This window comes from Urocitellus parryii, chromosome X (genome assembly GCF_045843805.1).
Source record: "Urocitellus parryii isolate mUroPar1 chromosome X, mUroPar1.hap1, whole genome shotgun sequence".
Lineage (NCBI taxonomy): Eukaryota > Metazoa > Chordata > Mammalia > Rodentia > Sciuridae > Urocitellus > Urocitellus parryii.
This window is the reverse complement of record NC_135547.1, coordinates 30,451,175-30,475,067: the sequence shown is the minus strand read 5'-3', so window position 1 is coordinate 30,475,067 and position 23,893 is coordinate 30,451,175. Positions and strand designations below refer to the sequence as shown.

The window sequence follows — 23,893 nt, the reverse complement described above, 5'->3', positions numbered from 1 at the left end:
AGACCCTCCAGCATGATATTGAACAGCAGTGTGAAATCTTTTTCATATTCCACAGCTTAGTGGGAAAGCTGTCCTTTCACCATTCCATTTGTATTAAATATGGATTTTAAAAAAAATTTAGTTGTAATTAATTTACCTATTTTTATGTGAAGCTGAGGATAAGACCCAGTGTTCACATGTGCTAAGCAAACACTCTATCACTGAGCCACAACCCCAGCCCCTAAATGTGGATTTTAATACATGCCCTTTATCATGTAGAAAATGTTCCCTTCCATTTCTACTTTTTATATATTTTTAGTTGTAGATGGACACAATACATTTATCTATCTATCTATCTATCTATCTATCTATCTATCTATCTATCTATCTATTTATTTAATGTGGTGCTGAGAATGAAATCCAGTGCCTCACACTTGCTAGGCAAGCATTCTGCCACTGAGCTAAAACCCCAGCCCTTACTTTTCTAAGTGCGTTAGCATGAAAGGGTGTTGAATTATGTAAAATGATTTTTCTGTATATATTGAAGTGATCACATGCTTTTTTCAAACTCTTTTTATTTATTTAATTTTTTTAAATATCTATCTATTTAGTTAGTTAGTTAGTTAGTTTTCGGCGGACACAACATCTTTGTTTGTATGTGGTGCTGAGGATTGAACCTGGGTTGCACGCATGCCAGGCGAGCGCGCTACGGCATGAGCCACATCCCCAGCCCCATTCAAACTCTTTTTAAAAAAATATTTATTTCTTTAGTTTTTAGGTGGATACAGTATCTTTATTTCACATTTATGAGGTGCTGAGAATTGAACCCAGTGCCTCACTCATGCTAGGCGAGCACACTACCACTTGAGCCACATCCCCAGCCCATCAAACTCTTTTTTTAAAAGTGTTTATTTTTTTAGTTATAGGTGGACACAATATCTTTATTTTATTTTTATGTGGGGCTGAGGATCGAACTCAGTGCCTCATGCATTCTAGGTGAGCACTCTTCCTCTGAGCTACAATCCCAGTCCCTCAAACTCTTTGTTTTTTTAAAAATAGTTTTTAGTTGTAGATGGACACAAAACCTTTATTTTATTTATTTATATGTGGTATTAAGGAGCGAACTCAGTGCTTCACACGTGCTAGGCAAGCACTCTGCCACTGAGCTGCAACCCCAGCCATCTTTATTCTTTTAATGTACTGTGTTGCATTGATTCAATCTCTTATACTGAATCACCCTTACATTTCTGGCATAAATCCTAATTAGTCATGGTGTACAATACTTTCAATATTGTGTTGGATTTGGTTTGCTCATATTTTGTTTTATAAGGAATATTGGTGAATAATTTTTCTTGTAGTGTCTATTTGACTTTTGTGTCATTGAAATACTAGCCTCATAGAATGATTTAGGAAATATTCACTTCTCTAATACTTTTTGGAAGAGTTTGAGAATAAATAATGACAATTAGTTTTTAAATGTTTCATATAATTCACTAGTGGAACCACCTGCTCTTTGGCTTTTCTTGTTGGCAGGATTTTTTATTACTGATTCAATCTTATTACTTGTTACAGATATCTGGAGATTTTCTTTCTGTATCAATGTGGGCAATTTGTGTTTCTTTTTTTTCTTCTTCTTTACCTCTGTTTGAAACAAGCCGGTGTGTTAGATAACAGACTAGAACACCATATGGCCAGCTTCAGTATTACTTTTCCTCCTTTTACAACCACCAAGATCTGACAGGAAAGGGAACCAGAGGGTACAATTTGTGTTTCTATAAAATATGTACATTTTATCTAGGTTTTAAAATTTATTGGCATTCAATTATTCACTGTATTCTCTTATAATTATTTTTATTTCTCTAAGGTTGTTAATAATGTACCCACTTTCATCTTTTTGTTTTAGTTGTTTCTTCTCTGTTTTCTTTGTCAGTTTACCTAAAGAGTTGTCAGTTTTGCTATTTAAAAAAAAAACAACTTTTGCTTTCCCTGATTACTTATATTGTTTTTCTGTTTTCTTCTACACTTTTGATCTATTTCAGTCTTTATGATTTTCTTCTTTCTGCTGGCTTTGGGTTGTTTGCTTTTTTCTAGTTATGTGGGGCATGCTATTAGGTTATTGATTTGAGGTTTTCTTCTGTTTTATATAGGTGTCTATGCCTATAAATTTACCTTTGAGCACTGCTTTTGTTACATCCCCTTTTTTTAGTTTTTTTTTAGTTGTTGATGGACCTTTTAATTAACCAATTAATCTTTTTTATTTATATGCAGTGCTGAGAATCAAACCCAGTGCCTCATGTGTGCTAGGTAAGTGCTCGACTACTGAACTACAATCCCAGCCCTCCCGTTCATTTTTGTATGTCATATTTTCCATATTGTCTATAAATGTTCTCTAATTTCTCCTTTTAGTCATTGGTTGTTTAATAATGTGTGGTTAATTTCCACCCTTCTGAGAATTTTCTAGTTTTCTTTCTTTATGTTATTGATTTCTAGTTTTATTCCATTGTGGTTGCAGAAGGTACTTTGTATGGTTGCAATCATTTTAGATTTATTAAAACTTCTTTTGTCACTTAACATATGTCTATACTGGAAAATATTCCAAACTCACAGGAGTTGAGTGGGGCTCTAGATATGCCTATCCATTAGGCCTAGTTGGTTTACAATATTTAACTTACTTTCTTCCTTACTGATCTTCCATATAGATGCTCTGTTATTGATGTGGGAATTTGAAGCCTCCAACTATTATTATAAAATTATTTTCCCTTCAATCATGTCAAGCATTACTTGTGATTTTTTACTGTGTTGTTTGCTATATATGTGTGTATTTATATCTATATTCCTTTCTATATAACTTTTTTAGTGAATTATAGTTCTACATAATAGTGGGGTTAATTTTTACATATTCATAAATGCATATCACATGGTTTTCTCTATTTCAATCTCCAGCGCTACCCCTTCCCTCCTCTCCTCCCTCCCCTGATACTATTCCTCCATTCAACTGGTCTTCCTCAATTTTTTTTTTGTGGGGGGTACCTGGGATTGAACTCAGGAAAACTAAGCCACATCCCCAGCCCTATTTTACTTAGAGACAGGGTCTCACTGAGTTGCTTAGTGACTTGCTTTTGCTGAGGACTTTGATTCTCTTGCCTCAGCCTCCACTTGCCAGGGACAAAATCTACAACCTTAGTGGCACACCCCAGGGACCTACCTACTCCAACCACACTCTACCTGCCTATAGTTACCATGTCGCTTGTGACTTTTTCAGAAAATCTATTGTCCCAATATCTGTCTTTTGATTACCTTGGTATTCATTACATACTTGTACAGAATCCCCAGATTTAGCCCTGGTGGAATCCTAGGGTACTCTAAGGTGTTTTCTGAGCATTTGTCTTGGTTGTAGCATGCACATTGCATTCCATTTTCCTCAGTGGACTTGGTGGCCCTTTCAATCCCCTATATACCCAAGAAACTTTCTCCTTAGCACTTTCTCCTGAGCTTTCTAGGAGAAAATCTCCTTAGGATTTTGGGTCCATCTCCTGTTTGTCTCATCTATTGTCCCTCTCCTGCTGCAGGTGTACAAGGGCATTGTGTATCAGTAAAACCTCTCAGTGCATACCCTCCAACCTGGAAAGTAATAACAGCCTGGAGGGAAGGGAATAAGTCAACCTTTGAGCTGTGCTCCCAGTAAATCACCAGATAGGTGAAAATACATAGCAATAGCATTTAAAAATAAGGATTGTAATGATTGTAATGATCTCTCAGCACCAGAAAGCCATAAAAAGAACTCAAGTGGCACTTTCAAGGTTGGAAACAGAGAATGTTAAGTTAGTGGGAAAAATTTGTTTTAGAATATTTATTTTTTAGTTGTACACAATACCTTTATTTCATTTATTTATTTTTATGTGGTGCTGAGGATTGAACCCAGGGCCTCACAGGTGCTAAGCCAGCCCTCTACCACTGAGCTACAACCCCAGCCCTGGTGGGAAAATTTTTCACAATGTTCTGTTACTGAAATTCAAGTGACCCTTTCTTCTTAAGGGTCCAAAAAGTATTGATTCTGTCTTCAACAGTTTATGACTGTTTCAATGTGGGAAGTGATTTTATTCAAGCTTTTTCCACCATCATTTGCTGTGATATCACTCTAGTGCATGTTTATATTTTTAAGACATCTTAATTTAGATTAAATTTCCTACAATTTATATTTTTCTTTATAATTTTTTTAGAAAATTTTAAATCACTTAACTGCTATTTATTTTCATAAACATGAGGTATTTCAAAGTTCTAAATATACTGTTTTTTTGAAGAAATTAAACACAGAACTTTGCATTTACCCAGTTCTATGCACCAAACATGAACAAATGAAGAAACAGACTAAGAAAAGGCATATATATAGCAAATTTCTTTATAAAATTTCTTAGTTCAAAAGTGATAAAGTAATATCTACTCAAAACTCTCATAACTCGTTTCCATATGAAAATATAAGTATCAAATTTAGTTATGTATCAGCATCATACTAAAGTATACAGTGTAAGAATTAGTACAGTACATAACAGATTAACGATATATTTGTATGCAAAACATGCTCCTCAAACATTGAGGTATTATTACGGTACTTAGGTGTGAACTTCCAGTCTAATACTGGCTGTAAAAGCCACCTCTCATTACCCAGAACATATACATACAAAAGGCAGGTGTGTCAATGGTATTTACAGAAATGTTCCCCATCGGCATCAAATGGCAACCTTCTTACCTGACATCTGCTGGAACTTAAGCACAATTGTAAAAAGAAGGAATGACTCTGTTGTTTGAAAACTTGGAACGAACAAGGAGCCCCAGAGGCTCCCAACTGTCACGATCTTCTAATACAGTCACCGTCACAGCAAAGCTATCCAGCACTCCATCACGTGGGCTCTCCAAGGTCCTGGTAGAACCCCACACGTCCTGCCCCCAACCCAGACCCAAACGTCAGGGGACTGATTTGAGAGTAAATCAATATTCATTAACACAATGTTTTTAAGAAATCAAAATGTGCAAAAGTGGCAGTGACTGTTCATTTAAGAAAGGTTTAGAAAGTCCAAGCAAGTTCAATTATCTTTAGCAACTGCTGCTGTCTTGCCTGCAATTTCTCCTTTTCCATCAGAAGCTGGTGCTCCTTGGCCTGGAGGTAGTGGACATACTCACAGGCTTTTTTCAAAATGACCACCTTGGCGGCCTTCTCATTCTTCACCAGCTCCGGCACGTGGTCCCGGAGCGTGGTGAAGCTGGATCGCAGGTCATTGCGGCGCTGGCGCTCCAGGATGTTGTGATTACGGCGACGCACGCTGTCCTCTGAGTCGGATTTCCGAGGGCTGAAGCTCTTACCCTTTGGGTGGATGACGCTCTTGAGGGGACGTGGGGACACCTCCCTCTTGATCTTCTTCTGGGGTGGAGCATCCTCGCTCTCCACATAGGGCGAGGGCGCAGCATAGTTGTGCTGCTGGTAGATGGGGACACTGCGTTGGAGGATCAGCTCACGGGACTGCTCTCTCCTCAGGCCCAGGGCTGTGTTCTTGGGACTCACCGTGAGGGTGAACGTGGTGCCGCCTGTCTTACAGCTTTTCTCCACGGTGACCACATCGATCTCCTCTTCTTCATCTTCCTCCTCGTCAACCTCGTCGCTCAGGGCGTCCTCTCCGGAGGTGCTGAGGACCTTGTGGTCACCGCCGTTGGGAGGGCGGTTGCTTAAACCCGGAGGGGCGGCCACCGCGGCACTAGCGGGGGCGGCTGCTCTAGCAACCGCAGCGCCCACCGCAGGGGCATTGGCAGGGGCAGGAGCCGGGGCGACCCGCACAGGCGCCGGATTCCGCTTGCTCACCGGCAAGAGAAAGACTGCCGCGGGATCTACGCACTTGGCGGCCGGGTGGGCGAGCTCCGCCGGTAAGGCGGCTCCTGCCGTCCCGCTGTGCCCGCGGCCCTCAGGGCTGGCAGCTCCCGCTCCCGGGACCTGGGTGGCCGGACCCGTGGCCGCGGGCTCGTGGCCGTGCTGCATCTTCTCGCTCATCGCACGCTCCAGCTTCTCGCGAGCGGAGAAGCCGCTCCACATGCAGTCCCGGAGGATGACAGGGTTGGGGGTGAGGCTGCCCAGTCCCTCCGGGCCGAACACGTCCTCCTCGTCGGGGTTGTCCCACAGGTCGGCCTCGGACAGCATCATTTCGCTGGCCCAGTCAGAGGGCTCCGTACTGAGCTCCAGGAACGCACAGCTGGGCGACAGCGGGGGCGTAGGCAGCAGTTCAAACTTCTTCCAGATGTCCTCCCCAGGAGGGGTCGAGTTGGGGCCGCTGAAGTAGAAGTCATCTTCGTCAGGGTAGAAGCAGGGCTGCAGCCAGTCAAACTCGAGATCTGCGTTCCTGCAAATCATCCTCGGCATGGTGGACACGGTGCAGCTCCGCATCAGCTCGCCTGCCCGCCAGCGACTGAGAGAGCTTCTTTCCGCTCAGCTCTTTTTAATACCGGGGGGTGCTTCCTTTCCCTAGGGTGTGCGGAGGGCGGGGGCAAGAGCCAATCTCCAACACTCCAGGCGACTGCTGGGAATCCGGAGACGATTCTGCGCTGGGGTCTCCGGGTGGTCTGTGGGGGCGGGGAGGGGTCCTGGGGCGGCTGCACTCTGTGAGCGCTTGCGCCTAGCTAGCGCTTGTTCGGCTCCAACCCAGTTCCCAGGAGACCCCCCGCATCCACTCAGCGCGTCCAGATAGATGACTGTACTTTAGAAAAAATTTTGCGCTTATAAAAATTTCAAAAATAAAAATTATTTTTTATTTACTGTTGTAGGCATTTTATCCCATATGCTTTAACATTTGCACCCCCACTTTCTTTTTCTTATTTTTTCTTTGAAAAATTTTAATTTGATTTTAATAATGATTTTTATTTATTGTGTTTGTGGTGCTGGGGACTGAACTCAGGGCTTTGTGCGTGGTAGGCAGTGCTCTACCACTGAGCTACATCCCTAGACCTCCTTCTCTTTTAGAATATGCTTTTAATGGACACAATACCTTTATTTATTTATTTATTTTTTATGTGGTGTTGATGCTCCAACCCAGTGCCTCACCCATGCTGGGCAAGCCTACAACATTACTACACTGCACTACAACTGCAGCCCTAAAAACTAATTTTTGACTGGTAAAGAAAAACATGAAATTACACATATTAATGAGGTATGATGTTTTGATACATGTATACATTGTGTAATGTTCAAATTAGGTTAAACATATCTATCTCCTGAAACATTTATCATTTCTTTATGGTGAACACATTAAAAATTATTCTTTTTTTGAAGTGGACAGTACATTATTGTTAGCTATAATCATCCTACTGCAACAGCACACCAAAACTTCTTGCTTCTATCTAACTGTAACTTTGTATCCATTCATCAACCTTTTCCATCTCTTCCTATCCCCTGCTGTCCCCATTAACCATCACCTACTCTCAAGGTCTATGAGATCAACTTTTTTAGATTCTGCATGAATGATGTAATGCAACGTTAATTTGCTTAAGACTCAAACCCAGAAGTGTCTAAGCTTTTACAAAATTCTGAGATAAGTGTTTTTTTTTGTTGTTGTTGTTGTTGTTTTGTTTTTTTTGTGAGCTTCATGGTTTCTTTGAAAGATGTCCCTGAAAAACATGTCTGGACCATCCTTCAGAGGCAAAATGTCCCACAGCCCACTGATGGTCTCTTGGGTGTACTATTAAGGAGTGAGAACTGTAAAATGCTGAAATTGTTAACCAGACTTAGATTTGTAGGTTTATTTGTGCTGCTCCTGCTGGTTATTAATTAAATCACCTCATTAGGTCAGGTATAACACAATTGGCATTTGTTGTTGTTGTTGTTGTTGGCATCTTAACTGAGAAATTTCCAGGCACTGGAAAAAAAAAAAAAAATCACTCATGAGAAAACAAAACCTGATCCAAAAGGAGTGTAAAAATGATAATTGGGCGCCCTCTTCTGGATTATCTGGGCAAGGGCTTTCCCAAAGAAATCTCCAGGTCTGCTTAATAATGGGACTTTAAAGAAAGATTGAGTTCCCACCAAGGAACTCAGGGCCAGAGGTACCAGGTCATGGGGAACTCAATAAGTCGTTCAGCTAGGGTCTGCATGGTGATAGCCTTCCACCTCCTGGTGAATTTTGATATAAATTTGAGAGCCAAACAACTATTTCTCACACCATTTGGATTTAAAAATATAAACATGATTAGGGACTACACCAAAATCTCCCTTTTTCCATAGGGCCTAGAGGCCCTGTCTCAAGGTTAGAGGTCAGTGGTAAAATGGACAAGAATTGCATATCTTGGGCCTTTTACAAACCAGTACACAAATGACCATGTTCCTCACAATACCTGGCATCATGACAAGGGGATAACAGATAATATTCTCTGATTTTGTGTCCCTACTAACTTTATTGTTATGGCTCCCACTACTGAATGATATGTTAGCATTTATGTGTTGTTTATGTGTACCCTCAATTACTTTTGCCCCAAGCTCTGATAGGAATTATAATAATTATGGCCAGCTTAGTGGGAGCACACAGAAAACTATAAACCAGTGGGATGAATAACACCTATTGTCTCCAAAAAACAAGGTTAGCTTCCTGGTGGAAAAAAAAATGGGGGCTGGGGCTGTAGCTGAGCAGTAGATTGCTTGCCTAGCACGTCTGAGGCGCTGGGTTCGATCCTCAGCACCACATAAAAATAAATAAAGAAAGGTATTGTGTCCAACTACAACTAAAAAAAATATTTTTTAAAAAATATTTTTGCTGCTGAGCTTAAGGGAGCCAAAGTGCTCCATGAGACTAATTCTCCATTCCAGAGCCCCATTTGGCACGTGCATAAGACCTGGTGCTTGTAGACTTACCATTAATTACAGACAGCTCAGTGAATATTGCCACTTTTAGCACCAATAGTACCAGACCTTGGAGCTGTTACAGAGGTTATTGTCCAAGCTGAGGGAACTTAGTATGTAGCAATCAATGTTACAAATGGTGAGGATCCCTTTTCCGTTTATGTGGAACCCGTTAAAATATACTTTAAATTTTTTTTTTAGTTGTAGATGGACACAATACTTTTATTTATCATTATGTGGTGCTGAGGATCAAACCCATGGCCTCACACATGCTAGGCAAGCGCTCTACCACTGAGCCACAACCTCAGCCCCTTAAAATACACTTTTAAGGTCCTTTTACAAGGCTCATTTCTCTGGGTAAACAAAAATATGTTCCCAGCAAAGCTGTCTTCAGATAAGAAAGAAAAAGATTTTCACAAACAAATAAACAAAAAAGCTGAGGGATTTTCTTCATAAGAAATGCTAAAGGGAATTCTTCAAACTGAAAGAAAAGGACAGTAATATGTAACAAGAAATAGCTGAAGGCATAAAAGGCACTAGTAAAAGTATGCAGATTTACATATATTAATACAGTGATTATGGTATATGATTTATTTATATCCATAATATGAAAGCTAAAAATATAAACATTTAAAAAACAACAAAAACAAGAGGCCTAGGGGCTGGGGATATAGCTCAGTTGGTAGAGTGCTTGCCTCGGCCCTGGGTTCAATCCAAGCATCACAAAAAAGCAACAACAAGGGGCTAAGATTGTAGAGCCGCTCTCCCCTAGCACCAGCGCTACCCGGATTCGATTCTCAGCACCACATAAAAATAAAGACTTTGTGTTGTGTCCATCTACAAAAAAGATTTTCTCTCTCTCTCTCTCTCTCTCAAAAAAAAAAAAAAAAAAGACAACAACAATAGGCCATTTGCATGCAGATCACTCTCCATCCATTTGCTCCACTTTTAGCCTGTACATCACCTGATGTTCACCTGCCAAGCACCCCCACCCTCACCCCGGGCAAACACCCCTCCCCCTATTCCCCTCCCCCTATTTGCCGGCAGACCACCCATAGAGTGCCTGCAGAATGCCTGCTGCCCTTGCTGCCTGGAAGTCCATTGTCAGGGAACCCGCCATCTTGGGACATTGGCCAGGCCCTGGGAGTCCAGGGCCAAGGGGACTGCACATTTGCTGCTGCCACGGCCACCATCTTGGGGCATGGCTGCCTTAGTCTGGGGACACCAGCCAGGGCCTGGAGATATATTGTTGGGGTACTTGCAGGTCTGGTTGCACTGAAGGTCTTCCTGCTGGGTGTGCTAGTGGCCACCATCTGGCTGCCTCTTTGCAGTGTCATTCCTTTGTGTGAGCACATCCCTGGTGGTCTTTCTGTAAGACAGAACAGCATTGACATCTTGGGACTGCAGCAAGACAGAACCTGGGGAATCTGAAGCCCAGCTTCGTCAGATTGCATCTGGGTCTGCATGGGCCAGCCTGGGCCTGGAAAGCCTGTGGAAAGCCAGAGACAACTTCCCAGGGGGAGCACAAGTTGGAGAAACTGAAGAAGGGCTCAGTGAGCCCTGAAGTGCATGGGGATGGAAGGGGCCAGCTACAATGGGTGGGAAGACTGGAAGAGGGTGTGAAAGCATTTTGCCATCCACTCGCTCACCCAACAGGTCAAGCACCTACAGTACTGGGGAGCTATGACCAAATTTCATACAACCCCCACCTACCAGCAGAAAAGGGAACCTAAGAAAATTTTTGGAAGCCAGCAGAAGCAATCAGTCAATTTTCCACTGAGACTTTCCTTCCCCGCCCCTCGCATCTCTACCATCTTTGAATCCAAATATTTTTCATGCATCAATTAATTGAGGTGTGAGATATTTGAATAGTATATTACAGTTTGATTGTGTATTCTTATATTTTTACTTTTTAAATTCTTTTATTTTTATTTTTAAAACTCTGTATATATTTTTTTCTATCAATTATCTGTCTTTCTTACCTCTCTGAATTCTTTCTTACCTCTCTCATGCTAACAACCAACCTCTATTAATTCCTCTTTGCTCTTACTATAAATTTTTACCGCTATCTTCTCTCCTTCTCCCCCATAAGCATCACATCCTACACTACTTCAGTTTCCTCTTTGTCCACCATTTGAAATGGTAACCCTTTTAGCAAACTTACCATTTATATTGTAGATAATAATTGAACACATCATTTCTCTTTATTGTGACAAAACTGTAGATGCCTTCATAGGAGCTATTTGATTTAAGGTTGTATATTGTTTGCATTGGGTGCTGTTAATATTGGTTTCCCTCTTAAAGGTAAGACACTGGAAGCTTTCAGGGGCACGATAAGACTACAGAGTAGAAACTGCACTGCCTCAGATCCATACTGCTAGATGGGAAGATGTACAAACTACATGAAAAAAAAAACCAAAAAAACAAAAAAACAAGGGAACAAAGTTCCTCAAACAAACCAAGATGTTCCAACAATAGAATCTGTAGGCAACACAGTAGAAGAAATGTCAGAGAAAGAGTTTAAAATGTATATAGTTCAACTGATCTTTGAAGTAAACGATAGTATAAAGAGTGAAATCCAAAAGAAAATGGAGGAAGCAAAAGATCACTTCAATAAAGAGTTAAAGATTGTGGGGAAAAAACAAGCAGAAATCCTCAAAATGAATGAATCAATAAACCAAATTATAAATTCAATAGAAAAGCATCACCAACAGATGAGGCCACTTGGAAGACAGAACTTCAGGCAATGAAAACAAAATATATACTCTGGAAAATAAAGTCAATCATTCAGAGAAGATGGTAAGAAACCATGAAGAGAGGGCTGGGCTGGGGTTGTGGCTTAGTGGTAGCGCACTTGGCTGGCATGTGTGAGGCACTGGGTTCAATTCTCAGCACCACAAATAAATAAATAAAGGTCCATCAACATCTTTTTTTTTTTTTTAAAGAGAGAGTGAGAGAGAGAGAGAGAGAGAGAGAGAGAGAGAGAATTTTTTAATATTTATTTTTTAGTTCTCGGCGGACACAACATCTTTGTTGGTATGTGGTGCTGAGGATCGAACCCAGGCCGCACACTTGCCAGACTAGCGCGCTACCGCCTGAGCCACATTCCCAGCCCCCATCAACATCCTAAAAAAAAAAAAAAAAAAAAAGAAACCATGAACAGAACTTCCAAGAAATATGGAATAACATGAAAAGACCAAATTCAAGATTTAATGGATTAGACAAAGGTATGGAGATACAAACCAAAGGAATGCACAGTCTTTTCATGACATAATATCAGAAAATTTCCCAAATCTAAAGAATGAAATGGAAAATCAATCACAAAGAGGTTTACAGGACCCTAAATTTACAAAATTACAGCAGACCTACACCAAGGGACATTATAATGAGAATGACTAACATACAGAATAAGGATAGACTTTTAAAAGCTATGGGAGAAATAAAATCAAATTACATATAGGGGAAACCAATTCAGATCTCAGCTGATTTCCCAATCCAGACCTTCAATGCCAGAACGTCCTGGAATAACATACCAAGTTCTGAAAGAAAATGGATGCCAACTGAGAATTTTATGTCCAGCAAAACTAAGCTTCAGATTTGAAGATGAAATAAAAACATTTCATGATAAACAAAAGTTAAAATAATTCACAACTAAAAACTATAGAACATTCTAAACAAAATATTCCATGAGGAGGAAATGGAAAAAAACAATGAAAACCAGAAAAGGGAGGAACTACACTAAAGGAAAAGTCAATCAAAGGAAAAATCAAGTCAAGTTAAAAACCAAAAATAAACCAGAATGGCTGGGAATATAAATCATATCTCAATAATAACCCTGAATGTTAATGTTCTAAACTCATCAACCAAAATACCAGCAGATTGGATTTTAAAAAGACCAAACAATATGCTGTTTCTAGAGACTCACCTCCTAGGAAAAGATATCCACAGACTGAAGGTGAAAGATTGGGAAAAAACATATCACATGGACTGTGGAAACAAGTGGGGGTTTCTATGCTCATATCAAATCAAGTAGACTTTAAGCCAAAGTTAATCAAAAGGGATAAAGGAGGATATTACATACTGCTTAAGGGAATCTGATATCAACAAGACTTAACAATAGCAAATATATATGTCCCAAACAATGGAGCATCTATGTACATGGAACAAACCCTTCTCAACTTCAAGAAAAGAAAAGACCACACACAATAATACTGGATGACTTTAACACACCTTTCTCACCACTGGGTAGATCTTCCAAAACAAACAAACAAAAAAACTAAACAAAGAAACTGTAGAACTAAATAATACAATCAATAATATAGACTTAATGGACATACATAGAGTATTTCATCCATCATTGAGCTAACACACTTTCTTCTCAGCAGCACATGGATCCTTCTCTAAAATAGACCATATGTTATGCCACAAAGCTACTCTTAGAAAATACAAAAAATAGAAATACTACCCTGCATTCTTTCAGATCATAATGAAATGAAATTATAAATCCATGACAAAATAAAAAATAGAAGCTACTCCAACACATGGAGACTAAATAACATGCTATTGAATGATGAATGGATAACAGAAGAAATCAGGAGGAAATGAAAAATACTTAGAGGTAAATGAGAACACCAATATAACTTATCAAAATCTCTGGGACAGGCTGGGGTTGTGATTCAGTGGTAGAGCCCTTGTCTGTCACACATGAGGCCCTGTGTTTGATCCTCAGCACCACATTAAATAAATAAATAAATAAAAACAAAGATGTTGCATCCATCTACAACTAAAAAAACATTTAAAAAAAATCTCTGGGACACTAAGAAGACAGTGCTAAGAGGAAAGTTTATTATATTGAGCTCATTCATTAAAAGAATAAAAAGTCAACAAATAAATGACCTAACATTACATCTCAAAGCCCTAGAAAAAGAAAAAATAAAAAAACCCAGAAGACAAAAAGAAATTAAAATCAGAGCTGAAATCAATGAAACTGAAACAAAAGAAACAATTCAAAAAATTGACAAAATGAAAAGTTGGTTCTTTGAAAAAAATAAACAAAATTGATAAATCCTTAGCTACACTAATGAAGAGAAAGAGAGAAAACCCAAATTACTAAAATTTGTCATGAAGAAGGAACTATCACAACGAACACTATTGAAATACAGAAGATAATTAGAAACTATTTTGAAAATTTATACTCCAATAAAATAGAAAATCTCAAAGACATTGACAAGTTTCTAGAGACATATGAACTTCCCAAACTGAATCAAAAGGACACATACATTTTAAACAGATCAATTTCAAGTAACAAAATAGAAGACATCATCAAAAGCTTACTAACCAAGAAAAGCCCAGGACCAGATGGATTCTCAGCTGAGTTCTACAAGACCTTCAAAGAAGAATTAACGCCAATATTCCTCAAATTATTTCATGAAATAGAAAAGGAGGGAACCCTCCCAAACTCATTCTATGAGGCTAATATCACCCTGGTACCAAAACCAGACAAACACACATCAAGGAAAAAAAACTTCAGACCAATATCCCTGAGGAACATAGATGCAAAAATTCTCAATAAAATTCAGGCAAATTGCATACAAAAACATATTAAAAAGATAGTGCATCATAATTGAGTGGTGTTCATCCCAGGGATGCAGGGTTGGTTCAACATATGGAAATCAATTTGGAAGATGGAAAGATCTCCCTTGTTCTTGGATAGGCAGAATTAATAAAACGACTAAAGCATTATACAGATTTAACGAAATTCCAATCAAAATCCCAATGACATTTCTCACAGAAATAGAAAAAGCAATCATGAAATTCATCTGGAAAAACAAGAGACCCAGAATAGCCAAAGCAATCCTTAGCAAGAAGAGTGAAGCAGGTAGCATCACAATACCAGAACTTAAACTATACTACAGAGGAATCCAAACACAATGGGGTGTTGCCTTATATACTCTCTGTGAGTATCCCCTTTACATGTTAGCCCCTTTGTCTCCCCTATATGCTGACACACATTCTGATTGGGTGTTCTATACCATAGAGTTGCAATAGAGTTATAACAAAGTTGCACACTAAAACATAGACACTGACTGTACCACGCTACCTGACAGACTCATGTAGTGCACATAGTTACTGAGTGCACCATGTTATCTTCTATTTGTTTTGGGAGAGCCCTTACCACATCCCTTCATGCTATCTTACCCAATGGTAGAGGACAAGCCTCACTAGGATAGTTCGTTGGATCACAGATTGAGAGAAGCTCAGTGTGATCTGAAAACTCCAAGGCAAAGCCCTACCCATCAATTTACCAGTACATCGGTGAGTTGTCCCTTTCTCTTTATCTGCCTTGCAACAACCTCCCCCGGTCTCAGACCCTGTCCTACTGACCCTCAGTTTTACCAGTTTATACTTTATCAGACTACATGGAAAGATAATCTTATTTCCTTAGGAAGAGTAGTGGGTTGCCCCTCCCATCTTTTTCCCTGGTGTGCTCCCACTTACAAGGAGGGTCCCATTCCCTAGGTTTCTAAACCTCCCAGTTTCCCTAGGAAAAAGTCCCATGGGTCTCCTGATGTTAATTGATTCTCTAATACATTTTGTCCATTGCTCCCCAACACTTATTGTTACTTGTATTCTTGATAATTGCCATTCTTACTGGAGTGAGATGAAATCTCAGTGTGGTTTTAATTTGCATTTCTCTAATTGCCAGTGATATTGAACATTTTTTTTTCGTATATTTGTCTACCATTTGTATTTTTTCTTCTGTGAAGTGTCTGTTCAGTTCCTTTGCCCATTTGTTGATTGGGTTTTTTTTTTTTAATTGTTGTTGTTGTTTATTTGGTTTTTGAGTTCTTTTTATATCCTGGAGATTTATGCTCTATCTGAGATGCAGATGGCAAGGATTTTCTCCCATTCTGTAGGCTCTATCTCGTCATGCTCAAGTTTTATCTAAGTGCTATATAAAAGTTTGTGAAATGAAAGCTTATGCAAGTCTAATTCAGGCCAGCTAACTAATACATTCATGTGAGAAGGCCTACAAAGGACCATTACCAGGCTACGTCAATGATGTCTCCATAGCCCCATCTAGTGTCCATGGTATGGTAGCACAAAATTTAGAAACCTGGTCCTGACTTCTTTTTTTTAAAGACAATTTTTTTTTGAAGCTAGTCAATCCCTAAAAAACAAATACCAAATGTCTTCTTTGATATAATGAGAGCAACTATGAACAGAGAGGGAGGAAGAGCAGGAAGAAAAGATTAACATTAAACAGAGACATGAGATGGGAGGGAAAGGGAGAGACAAGGGAAATTGCATGGAAATGAAGGGAGACCCTCATTGCTATACAAAATTACATATAAGAGGTTGAGAGGGGAATGGGAAAATAAACAAGGAGAGAAATGAATTACAGTAGATGGGGTAGAGAGAGAAGATGGGAGGGGAGGGGAGGGGGGATAGTAGGGGATAGGAAAGGTAGCAGAATACAACAATTACTAATTGGGCATTATGTAAAATTGTGGATGTGTAACCGACGTGATTCTGCAATCTGCATTTGGGGTAAAATTGGGAAATTCATAACCCACTTCAATCTAATGTATGAAATATGATATGTCAAGAGCTTTGTAATGTTGTGAACAACCAATAAAAATTAAAAAAAAGAAAAAAAAAGAATCTACAAAAAAAATAAATAAAATAAAAAAAAAATCAAAAAGCAGGAAGCACTGTTGTATATCTTTATTTATTTGCACTGCTAAGGATTGAACCCAGGGATTCATGCATGCCAGGCAGACACACTGACACATCTCCAGCCCTGGTCCTGACTTCTATTGGTAAAAAGTTTTTGCATTTAATTTTTTTTTTTTAGTTGTAGATGGACATAATACCTTTATTTTATTTATTTATTTTTTATGTGGTTCTGGGGATCGAACCCAGTGCCTCATGCATGCTAGGCAAGCACTCTACCACTGAGCCATAACCACGGCCCCAGTTTTTGCATATTGATGACATCCTTCTTTCTTCTTCTTCTCCTCCTTCTCCTCCTCCTTCCTCCTCCCACCTCCTCCTCTTCCTCTGCCTCCTCCTCCTCCTCCTCTTCCTTCTTCTTTTTCTGTGACTCATTTGCAAGGTTGAGAATGGGCCATGAACCCTAACAAAGTGCAGGGCCCTGGTTTATCAGTGAAATTCTTGGGTGTTATCTGGTCAGGTAAGATAAAATTTATACCAGTTGGAAATACAAGAATTTGTGGGGATATTGGGTTTTTGGAGGAATTTCATTTCTCATCTGGCTAAATTATTATGACCATATATAATTTTTGTGGGAGGGGTACAGTATGGGACTGGACTGACTGGCATATTGAGGCATTTAATGAGGCCAAATGGACAGTAGAACAGGCACAAGGAACACTAGACATACCAAAACCTGCTGAACTTACTGTCCATGTCACTCTAGATAGCTATGATTAGGTATTATGGCAGTGGATTAAGAGACATAAGACCCCCCATCAGATTTTAGCCACAGTTATAGAAGGAGGCAGAAGAATGTTATAGCTTCTTGGAAAGACAACTGCATGCCGCTTATGCTGCATCCCTTGCCATGGAACTCATCACCAGAGAAGCATCAGTCAAGGTCATACAACTGGTAAAGATGGCTGGAGAAAGCTCCAGGTGAGGAAATTGCCACTGAGCTACTTCATAAAGCAAAGCATGCATGACAAAAGACTGTGTAGGCAGTAGTTACATGTTGGGGACTGCCCATATAGATGTCTGAGGTTGTTGCTGCATGCCACAACTGCCTTGCTTGCTCTCAGTACTACCCACGACAACAGGATGCCACTGAGAGGGCATATAAAACAAGGTGATGTCCTTGTTCAGTGAGAGCAGATAGACTGTAGGCCCAGTATCAGAGGGGCCAAATAAATATGCTTCGACTCTGTGGACACAGCTACAGGATTGATGTAAGCATTCCCAAGCCAAAGAGCCAATCAAAAGGCAATTATTAAGGGGCTGGGGTTGTGGCTCAGCAGTAGAACACTCACCTAGCATGTGCAAGGTGTTGGGCTTGATCCTCAGCACCACATAAAAATAAATAAATAAAACAAAGATATTGTGTCCAACTATAACTAAAAAAAATTTTTTTTAAAAGGCAACTATTAAGGGACGAGTCTGGCTGAGTGCCATGTATGGCACATCATAGGTAACTGAGAGTGACCAAGAAACCTATTTCACAGGCCATGACATACAACAGTGGGCTCAAGACCAGGATATAGATTTCCCCCTGCCACACAATCCAACAGAAGCTGGATTAATTGAAATCATGCCTGGCCTGCTGGGACAAGCCTTAAGGACTGAGGGTAATAATGCAGGGATGGCCTGCTCATCTGCCTGAGGCACTGAGGACCCTAAAGGACAAATCCAGATGTCAGCAGCCTGTAGCTGTTTCTATGTTATTTTACCCATGGCCACCAGCATAAAGGTTACAGATAAAGGAAACGTCCACTGAACATTTTCTCAAGTTGTCCTGGGCAACAAATAACAATTTACTGTTGCCAGCATCTCAAAACATCACATCAGAGACAAGGAATCATGGAATGTGCAAGTAAGCCCCTGGTGGTTGCCTTACTGACTCCTTGCAGGGAGAGAGAACGCCTAAATATACAAGTAAAATTTACTGTGTTGGGAACTTGGCCCTTGCAAGAACAGGTGATGTTACCTTCAGGTGTCATCACCTGAGGAACACTTTGTGTTAGTTTAAGATGGTAATATGTTTCAGAGGGGTTTTTATTCTTTTTATATCACAAAGTTCAAACATATACATTTGCCCCAGGAAAGCCTACTGTGCAGGCTACTTTACCAATACAAGATCATACAAAACCTGTATACTGCCTCAGCCCATTTTCCATTATTGATCCCTATTAAACATTTGTCATATTCTCCATAGATCAGCAACAAGGAACCTATTCCTGGACCGGACTTGCCAACCAGACAACTGACTATTGGCTCTCCTCAGAATTCCCTGGGATTGTAGCACAAGGACTTCCCGGGTAGTCCAATCTGCAAATGAGACCAAATGGACTTAGATAAAACAGAATTGGAGGGCTGGGTTTGTGGCTCAGCAGTAGAGCACTTGCCTAGCATGTGTGAGGCCCTGGGTTCAATCCTCAGCGCCACATAAAAATAAATAAATAAAATAAAGGTATTGTACCCAACTATAACTACAAAATAAAATATTAAACAAAACAGAATTGGATGAAAAACATAATATCTCTCATGCTTTAACCCAAGTGTCTAAACAAATTAATGCTATCTTAATTACCTTAGCATGCTTGCTGATAGATTCTTGTTTTATGTATTGCCATTTTAAGAAATGGACGCAATGTGCCCCTGGAGCCCTGTCCAAAGGGTTTTGTGGAAGACATACGGTGGTATAAGATTGTGAGGGACATCAGGGGCTTCCAAGGCACTGAAGGGGTGAAGTGTTGGGGTAAACACTAGTCACTGCTCAAAAAAGCTTGTAGTTGCAGGCAGTGATAAGAAAGACTCTAATCAAATTTATGAAATATGATATGTCAAGAGCTTTGTAATGTTTTGAACAACTAATGTTGAGAGCCACAGCTGAGTTGGAATGGCCCCTGGCATTTTGCCAGAAGTAATGGTTGAGAGGCGAGCCATTAAGATGATGATAATTAAGTTAAGCTGTGTCAATAGGGCGGCCCCTGCTGCCTGGGTGCCCTCTACTTTGGAGCTCTGGAGGGGATTCCTGGTTGGTGAAGTTCCGGTGGGGAGTTCCGGTTGGTGTGGTGTGGCGGGGAGGAGCCTCGTGGGTGGCGTTCAGGAGAGTTCCCGGTGAGTGAGTGGAGTGCTGTTGGAGTTCAGGCAATAAAGTTTCCTGTTTGAACATACAAGTGCTTTGTGGCGGCTCGGTGATTTGTGCCCAGCCAGACTGCGGCAAACTAATAAAAAAAGAAAAAAGAAAAAAAAAGAGAAAGACTCTAAAGAATGTGATAATGAAGGAGAGGGAAAACTGGCCACTTCTCTTGTCTCCAGCCTTTAGGTGAGGATCAAAGCAGAGTGACCTTGGTTGTAAAGTACCTTATTTATAAAATATCTGAAGAAATCCACTTGAGCAGCGGTCTGCCTATCCTATATATTCCTCCTGCCTGCAGGCTTAGCGTGTCCCTCCAGTGTATCCTTAGTGTGTCCTTGGTGTATCCCAGTTTGCCATTGCCAAGGAATGAATACGTAATAAAATATCCAAACCCTCTCCATTGAGTCCCCCAAATTCTTTCTTTGAGATCAGAAAATAGTACAGTGGGGACTTTGCATTCTTGGTTGAACAGTCCTGTGTTGCCGCAGTCTGGCTGGGCACAATTCAGGAGCCACTTGTCAAAAGAAACAAACTTTATTTTTAAAACTACAAACGCCAAACAAAACAGCTCCTCAGGAAAAACCCTCAGAGCCCAACTGCCACCACCGGCTTCCACAAGCCTCTCCCACACACCAACAACCACCTCCCACAATCCTCCTGCTCTTGAGGCCGATTGGCTAGGTCGCGTGGGCGGAGCCAAAGAAGTCCCCCAATGAGCAGTTCCGTAGTCTGAAGGGCAGGGAAACAGCCCAATGAACATGACCGCAGAGGAGCCAATCAGCTAGATGTTGCTGGGGCCGCTGTGAGCCAATCATCAGCTGGCAGTCTGAAGGGCAGGGAAACAGCCCAATGAACATCACCACAGAGGAGCCAATCAGCTAGATGTTGCTGGGGCCACTGTGAGCCAATCATCAGCCGGCAGCTGGGAGTTTGCTGGCAGCTGGAAGTTTTCTGGGGCCCCTTTGGCTGTGGCTCTCAACATCTCCCCCTCTCTGTTTAAACAACAAGCATGTGGCTTAGGGACCGTGCCTGCCTTAGGTTGTCCAATACTACATATGGTCCTTACCCGTCTTCGGATGAGCTGACCTCAGGGCGTCAGCCTCCTGTCTTAGGTTGGAACCATTGTAATTGGATCTTACCCGTCATTGACTACCGGTCCAGTATACAGCCACACCTGTGGAGAGGTACCAGCGGGGGGGTGAGGTTCTTTGCCTCACCTCTGTTGGCCCCCAAATAGCTGAACGATCATGACAAGCAGAAGAGAGGAAGATATACCAAGCCAATTGACAGCTCTTGTTGGAAAAATTGTACCACCGATGACATCATCAGCAAAAATACTCCAACACTACCACAAGTCGCTGCACCAACAGATAGTTCACAATGCATACAAGTGAGTTCACAATGCATACATGTGACACATAGTTTAGGCAAGTTCTGTAAGCGGTTCAGTGATGGCTATTGCAGAGATTGTAGATTAGTTTTATCTTTGTCTTCACCGGCACAGGGATGAAGATAGGAATTCTGGCAATAATGGCTAAAGAAAAAATTATATAACATTCTAGAAGGTACTAAAAGAAAACAATTTTCTTAACAATTTACATTGTCTTCACTGGCACTGGGATGAAGATAGAAATTCTGGCAATAATAGCTAAAGAAAACATTGTGTAACATTCCAGAAGGCACTAAAAGAAAACAATTTTCTTAACAATTTACATTATCTTCACTGGCACTGGGATGAAGATAGGAATTTTGGCAATAATGGTTAATATTAATAATTGTGTAACATTCTAGAAGGCACTAAAAGAAAACAATTTTCTTAACAATTTACATTATTTTGAAAAGAATTATTAAATATAATAAAAAGAATAGGTGAAAGTAAACAAACAGATCTGTTAACCTTCTTAACAGTTATTTACCCAATTTAAATTAAACCATTTAAATCACGTGAATAAAAAAAAAAATTTTGGATCCATTTTTTTTTTTATGAGCGCTCAATCATATATGATATATGGACATATGTACATTCAAACATATAACACAAAACACAAGTGTGCACACATAATATAATACATACAACACATAACATAATAGTAAAGGCCTTATAACTTTTTACAGGTGAAATCTCCATTGCAATGTTTAAAAACTCTATAGTAAAAAAAATATATATATATATATATATAGAACTGATCAGCAAAACATTAACCTAGGTCTATATGAGCTCAAAAAACAAAATAGAATAAAATAGATATTGAAAAAAGCATCCTGGTTCTGTTGCAGATGTAAGGATAGCCAAATTGGAGTTTTGGATATCAGCTGTTATGGATTTGAGCCAAATCATCTTCTTTTTGGTCTGTAGAAATTGCTTTAATTAATCTCTCTGGAATCCAAATCGGCTGCTGTTCTCCCTGTGGAAACACAAAAACAGGCCCCCGACTCCAGACAATCACTGGGTCAGGACTTTAGTTAATCTCTCCGGAATCCAAATCGGCTGCTGTTCTTCCTGTGGAAACACACAAACAGACCCCCGACTCCAGACAATTACTGGGTCAGGACCTTTCCATTGTCCTGTTAGAATATCTTTCCAAAGTACCTTGGGCTTATGTACATTTTTTGGACACATATGCCTTTCTGCAGCACTAAGTCCTGATGAATCCAAATTTAAAAAGTTTAGAGTAAAAAGGGTTATTTTAAGTTTATCTTTGGGGAATATATACCCCTTCCCAATTCCGTCTTTTTGCTTTAATAAGTACATTTTAATAGTTTGATGAGCTCTTTCAACTATGCCTTGTCCCTGTGGATTGTATGGGATTCCTGTTATATGAGTAATGCCAAATGATGAGCAAAATTGTTTAAAAGAAGTAGATGTATAACCAGGGGCATTATCTGTTTTTAACTGTTTTGGAATGCCCACAGTGGCAAAATTTTGTAAGCAATGAGCTATAACATCTTTAGTTTTTTCTCCGGCATGAAGGGAGCCCATCAAAAATCCAGAAGAAGTATCAACTGTAACATGCAAATATTTTAATTTTCCAAATTCTGGCAAGTGTGTGACGTCCATCTGCCAAATATGGTTAGGTATCAATCCTCTAGGATTGACTCCAAGATTAACTTGTGGTAAAAAGGTCACACAATTTTGACATTGTTTTATTATTTGTCTAGCTTGTTCCTTAGTTATTTTAAAACGCTTTTGTAAAGTATTAGCATTGACATGGAACCTTTTATGAAAATTTATAGCTTCTTCTAGTATAGAGAAAATATGAATGTCATGTGTAGTTTTATCTGCTAAATCATTGCCCAAACTAAGGGCTCCAGGCAATCCTGTATGTGCCCTGATATGTCCTATAAAGAATGGATCTTTTCTGTCCCAGATTAAACTTTGTATAGTGGAAAACAAAGAGAAAACAGTAGAAGAAGGGGAAATCCTACCAGCATCTTCAAGGGATACTATAGCATTAACTATATACTGACTATCAGAAAATAAATTAAATACAGAATCTTTAAACATCACAAAAGTTTGTAATACTGCATTAAGCTCTACCTTTTGAGCTGATTGTTTGGGTACTAAAAATGTAAAAGTTCGATCAGGGGTAACTATTGCTGCTGTACCATTATTTGATCCATCAGTGAATATATTTGGAGCATTCATGATAGGTGTTTTTCTTGTCATTTTTGGAAAAATTACAGGATGCAATGACCAAAAAGACAATAAAGGATTAGATGGTAAGTGGTTATCAAATGAAACATTAGATTTGCACATGATTATTGCCCAAGTATTTAACTCATTAGCTAATTCATCAATTTGATTCATAGTATATGGAGTAATAATTTTATTAGGAGAAATTCCAAACACTGCCTTTGCTGTTTTTATTCCTTTGAGTATTAATTGTCCTACAGCCTCAGGATACCTAGTAAGAATATTGTTAGGAGAATAAGATAAATGTATCCATAATAATGGACCTTCTTGCCAAAATACTCCTGTAGGAATATTTTTTGTTGATAGTACAATAAATAATAAAGGCAAACTTATATCAATTCTATCCAAATGCATATTTTCCATATATGTTTCAATGATTTTTAATGCCTTTCTTGCTTCAGGCGTTAACATTCGGGGTGAATTTGGATCTGATGGACCTTTTAGGATATCAAATAAAGGTCCCAATTCTCCTGTTGGAATACCTAGATAAGGC

General features: G+C 39.7%; 1 protein-coding gene and 2 non-coding genes across 3 annotated transcripts; all 3 read right to left on the bottom strand.

Moving 5' to 3' along the window:
• Positions 1 to 1,618: 1,618 nt before the first annotated feature.
• On the bottom strand, positions 1,619 to 1,738 carry LOC113196974 (small nucleolar RNA SNORA61). Its single transcript, XR_003302635.1, has one exon. It is a non-coding gene; the product is annotated as a small nucleolar RNA SNORA61 (small nucleolar RNA).
• Positions 1,739 to 5,041: 3,303 nt separating this feature from the next.
• LOC113196972 (N-myc 2 proto-oncogene protein) lies at positions 5,042 to 6,406 on the bottom strand. The gene has a single exon (XM_026409084.2). It carries the CDS (start codon positions 6,404 to 6,406, stop codon positions 5,042 to 5,044), a length of 1,365 nt encoding a protein of 454 aa, XP_026264869.2.
• Positions 6,407 to 16,750: 10,344 nt separating this feature from the next.
• Trnaa-agc (transfer RNA alanine (anticodon AGC)) lies at positions 16,751 to 16,821 on the bottom strand. Its single transcript has one exon. It is a non-coding gene; the product is annotated as a tRNA-Ala (tRNA).
• Positions 16,822 to 23,893: the final 7,072 nt, after the last annotated feature.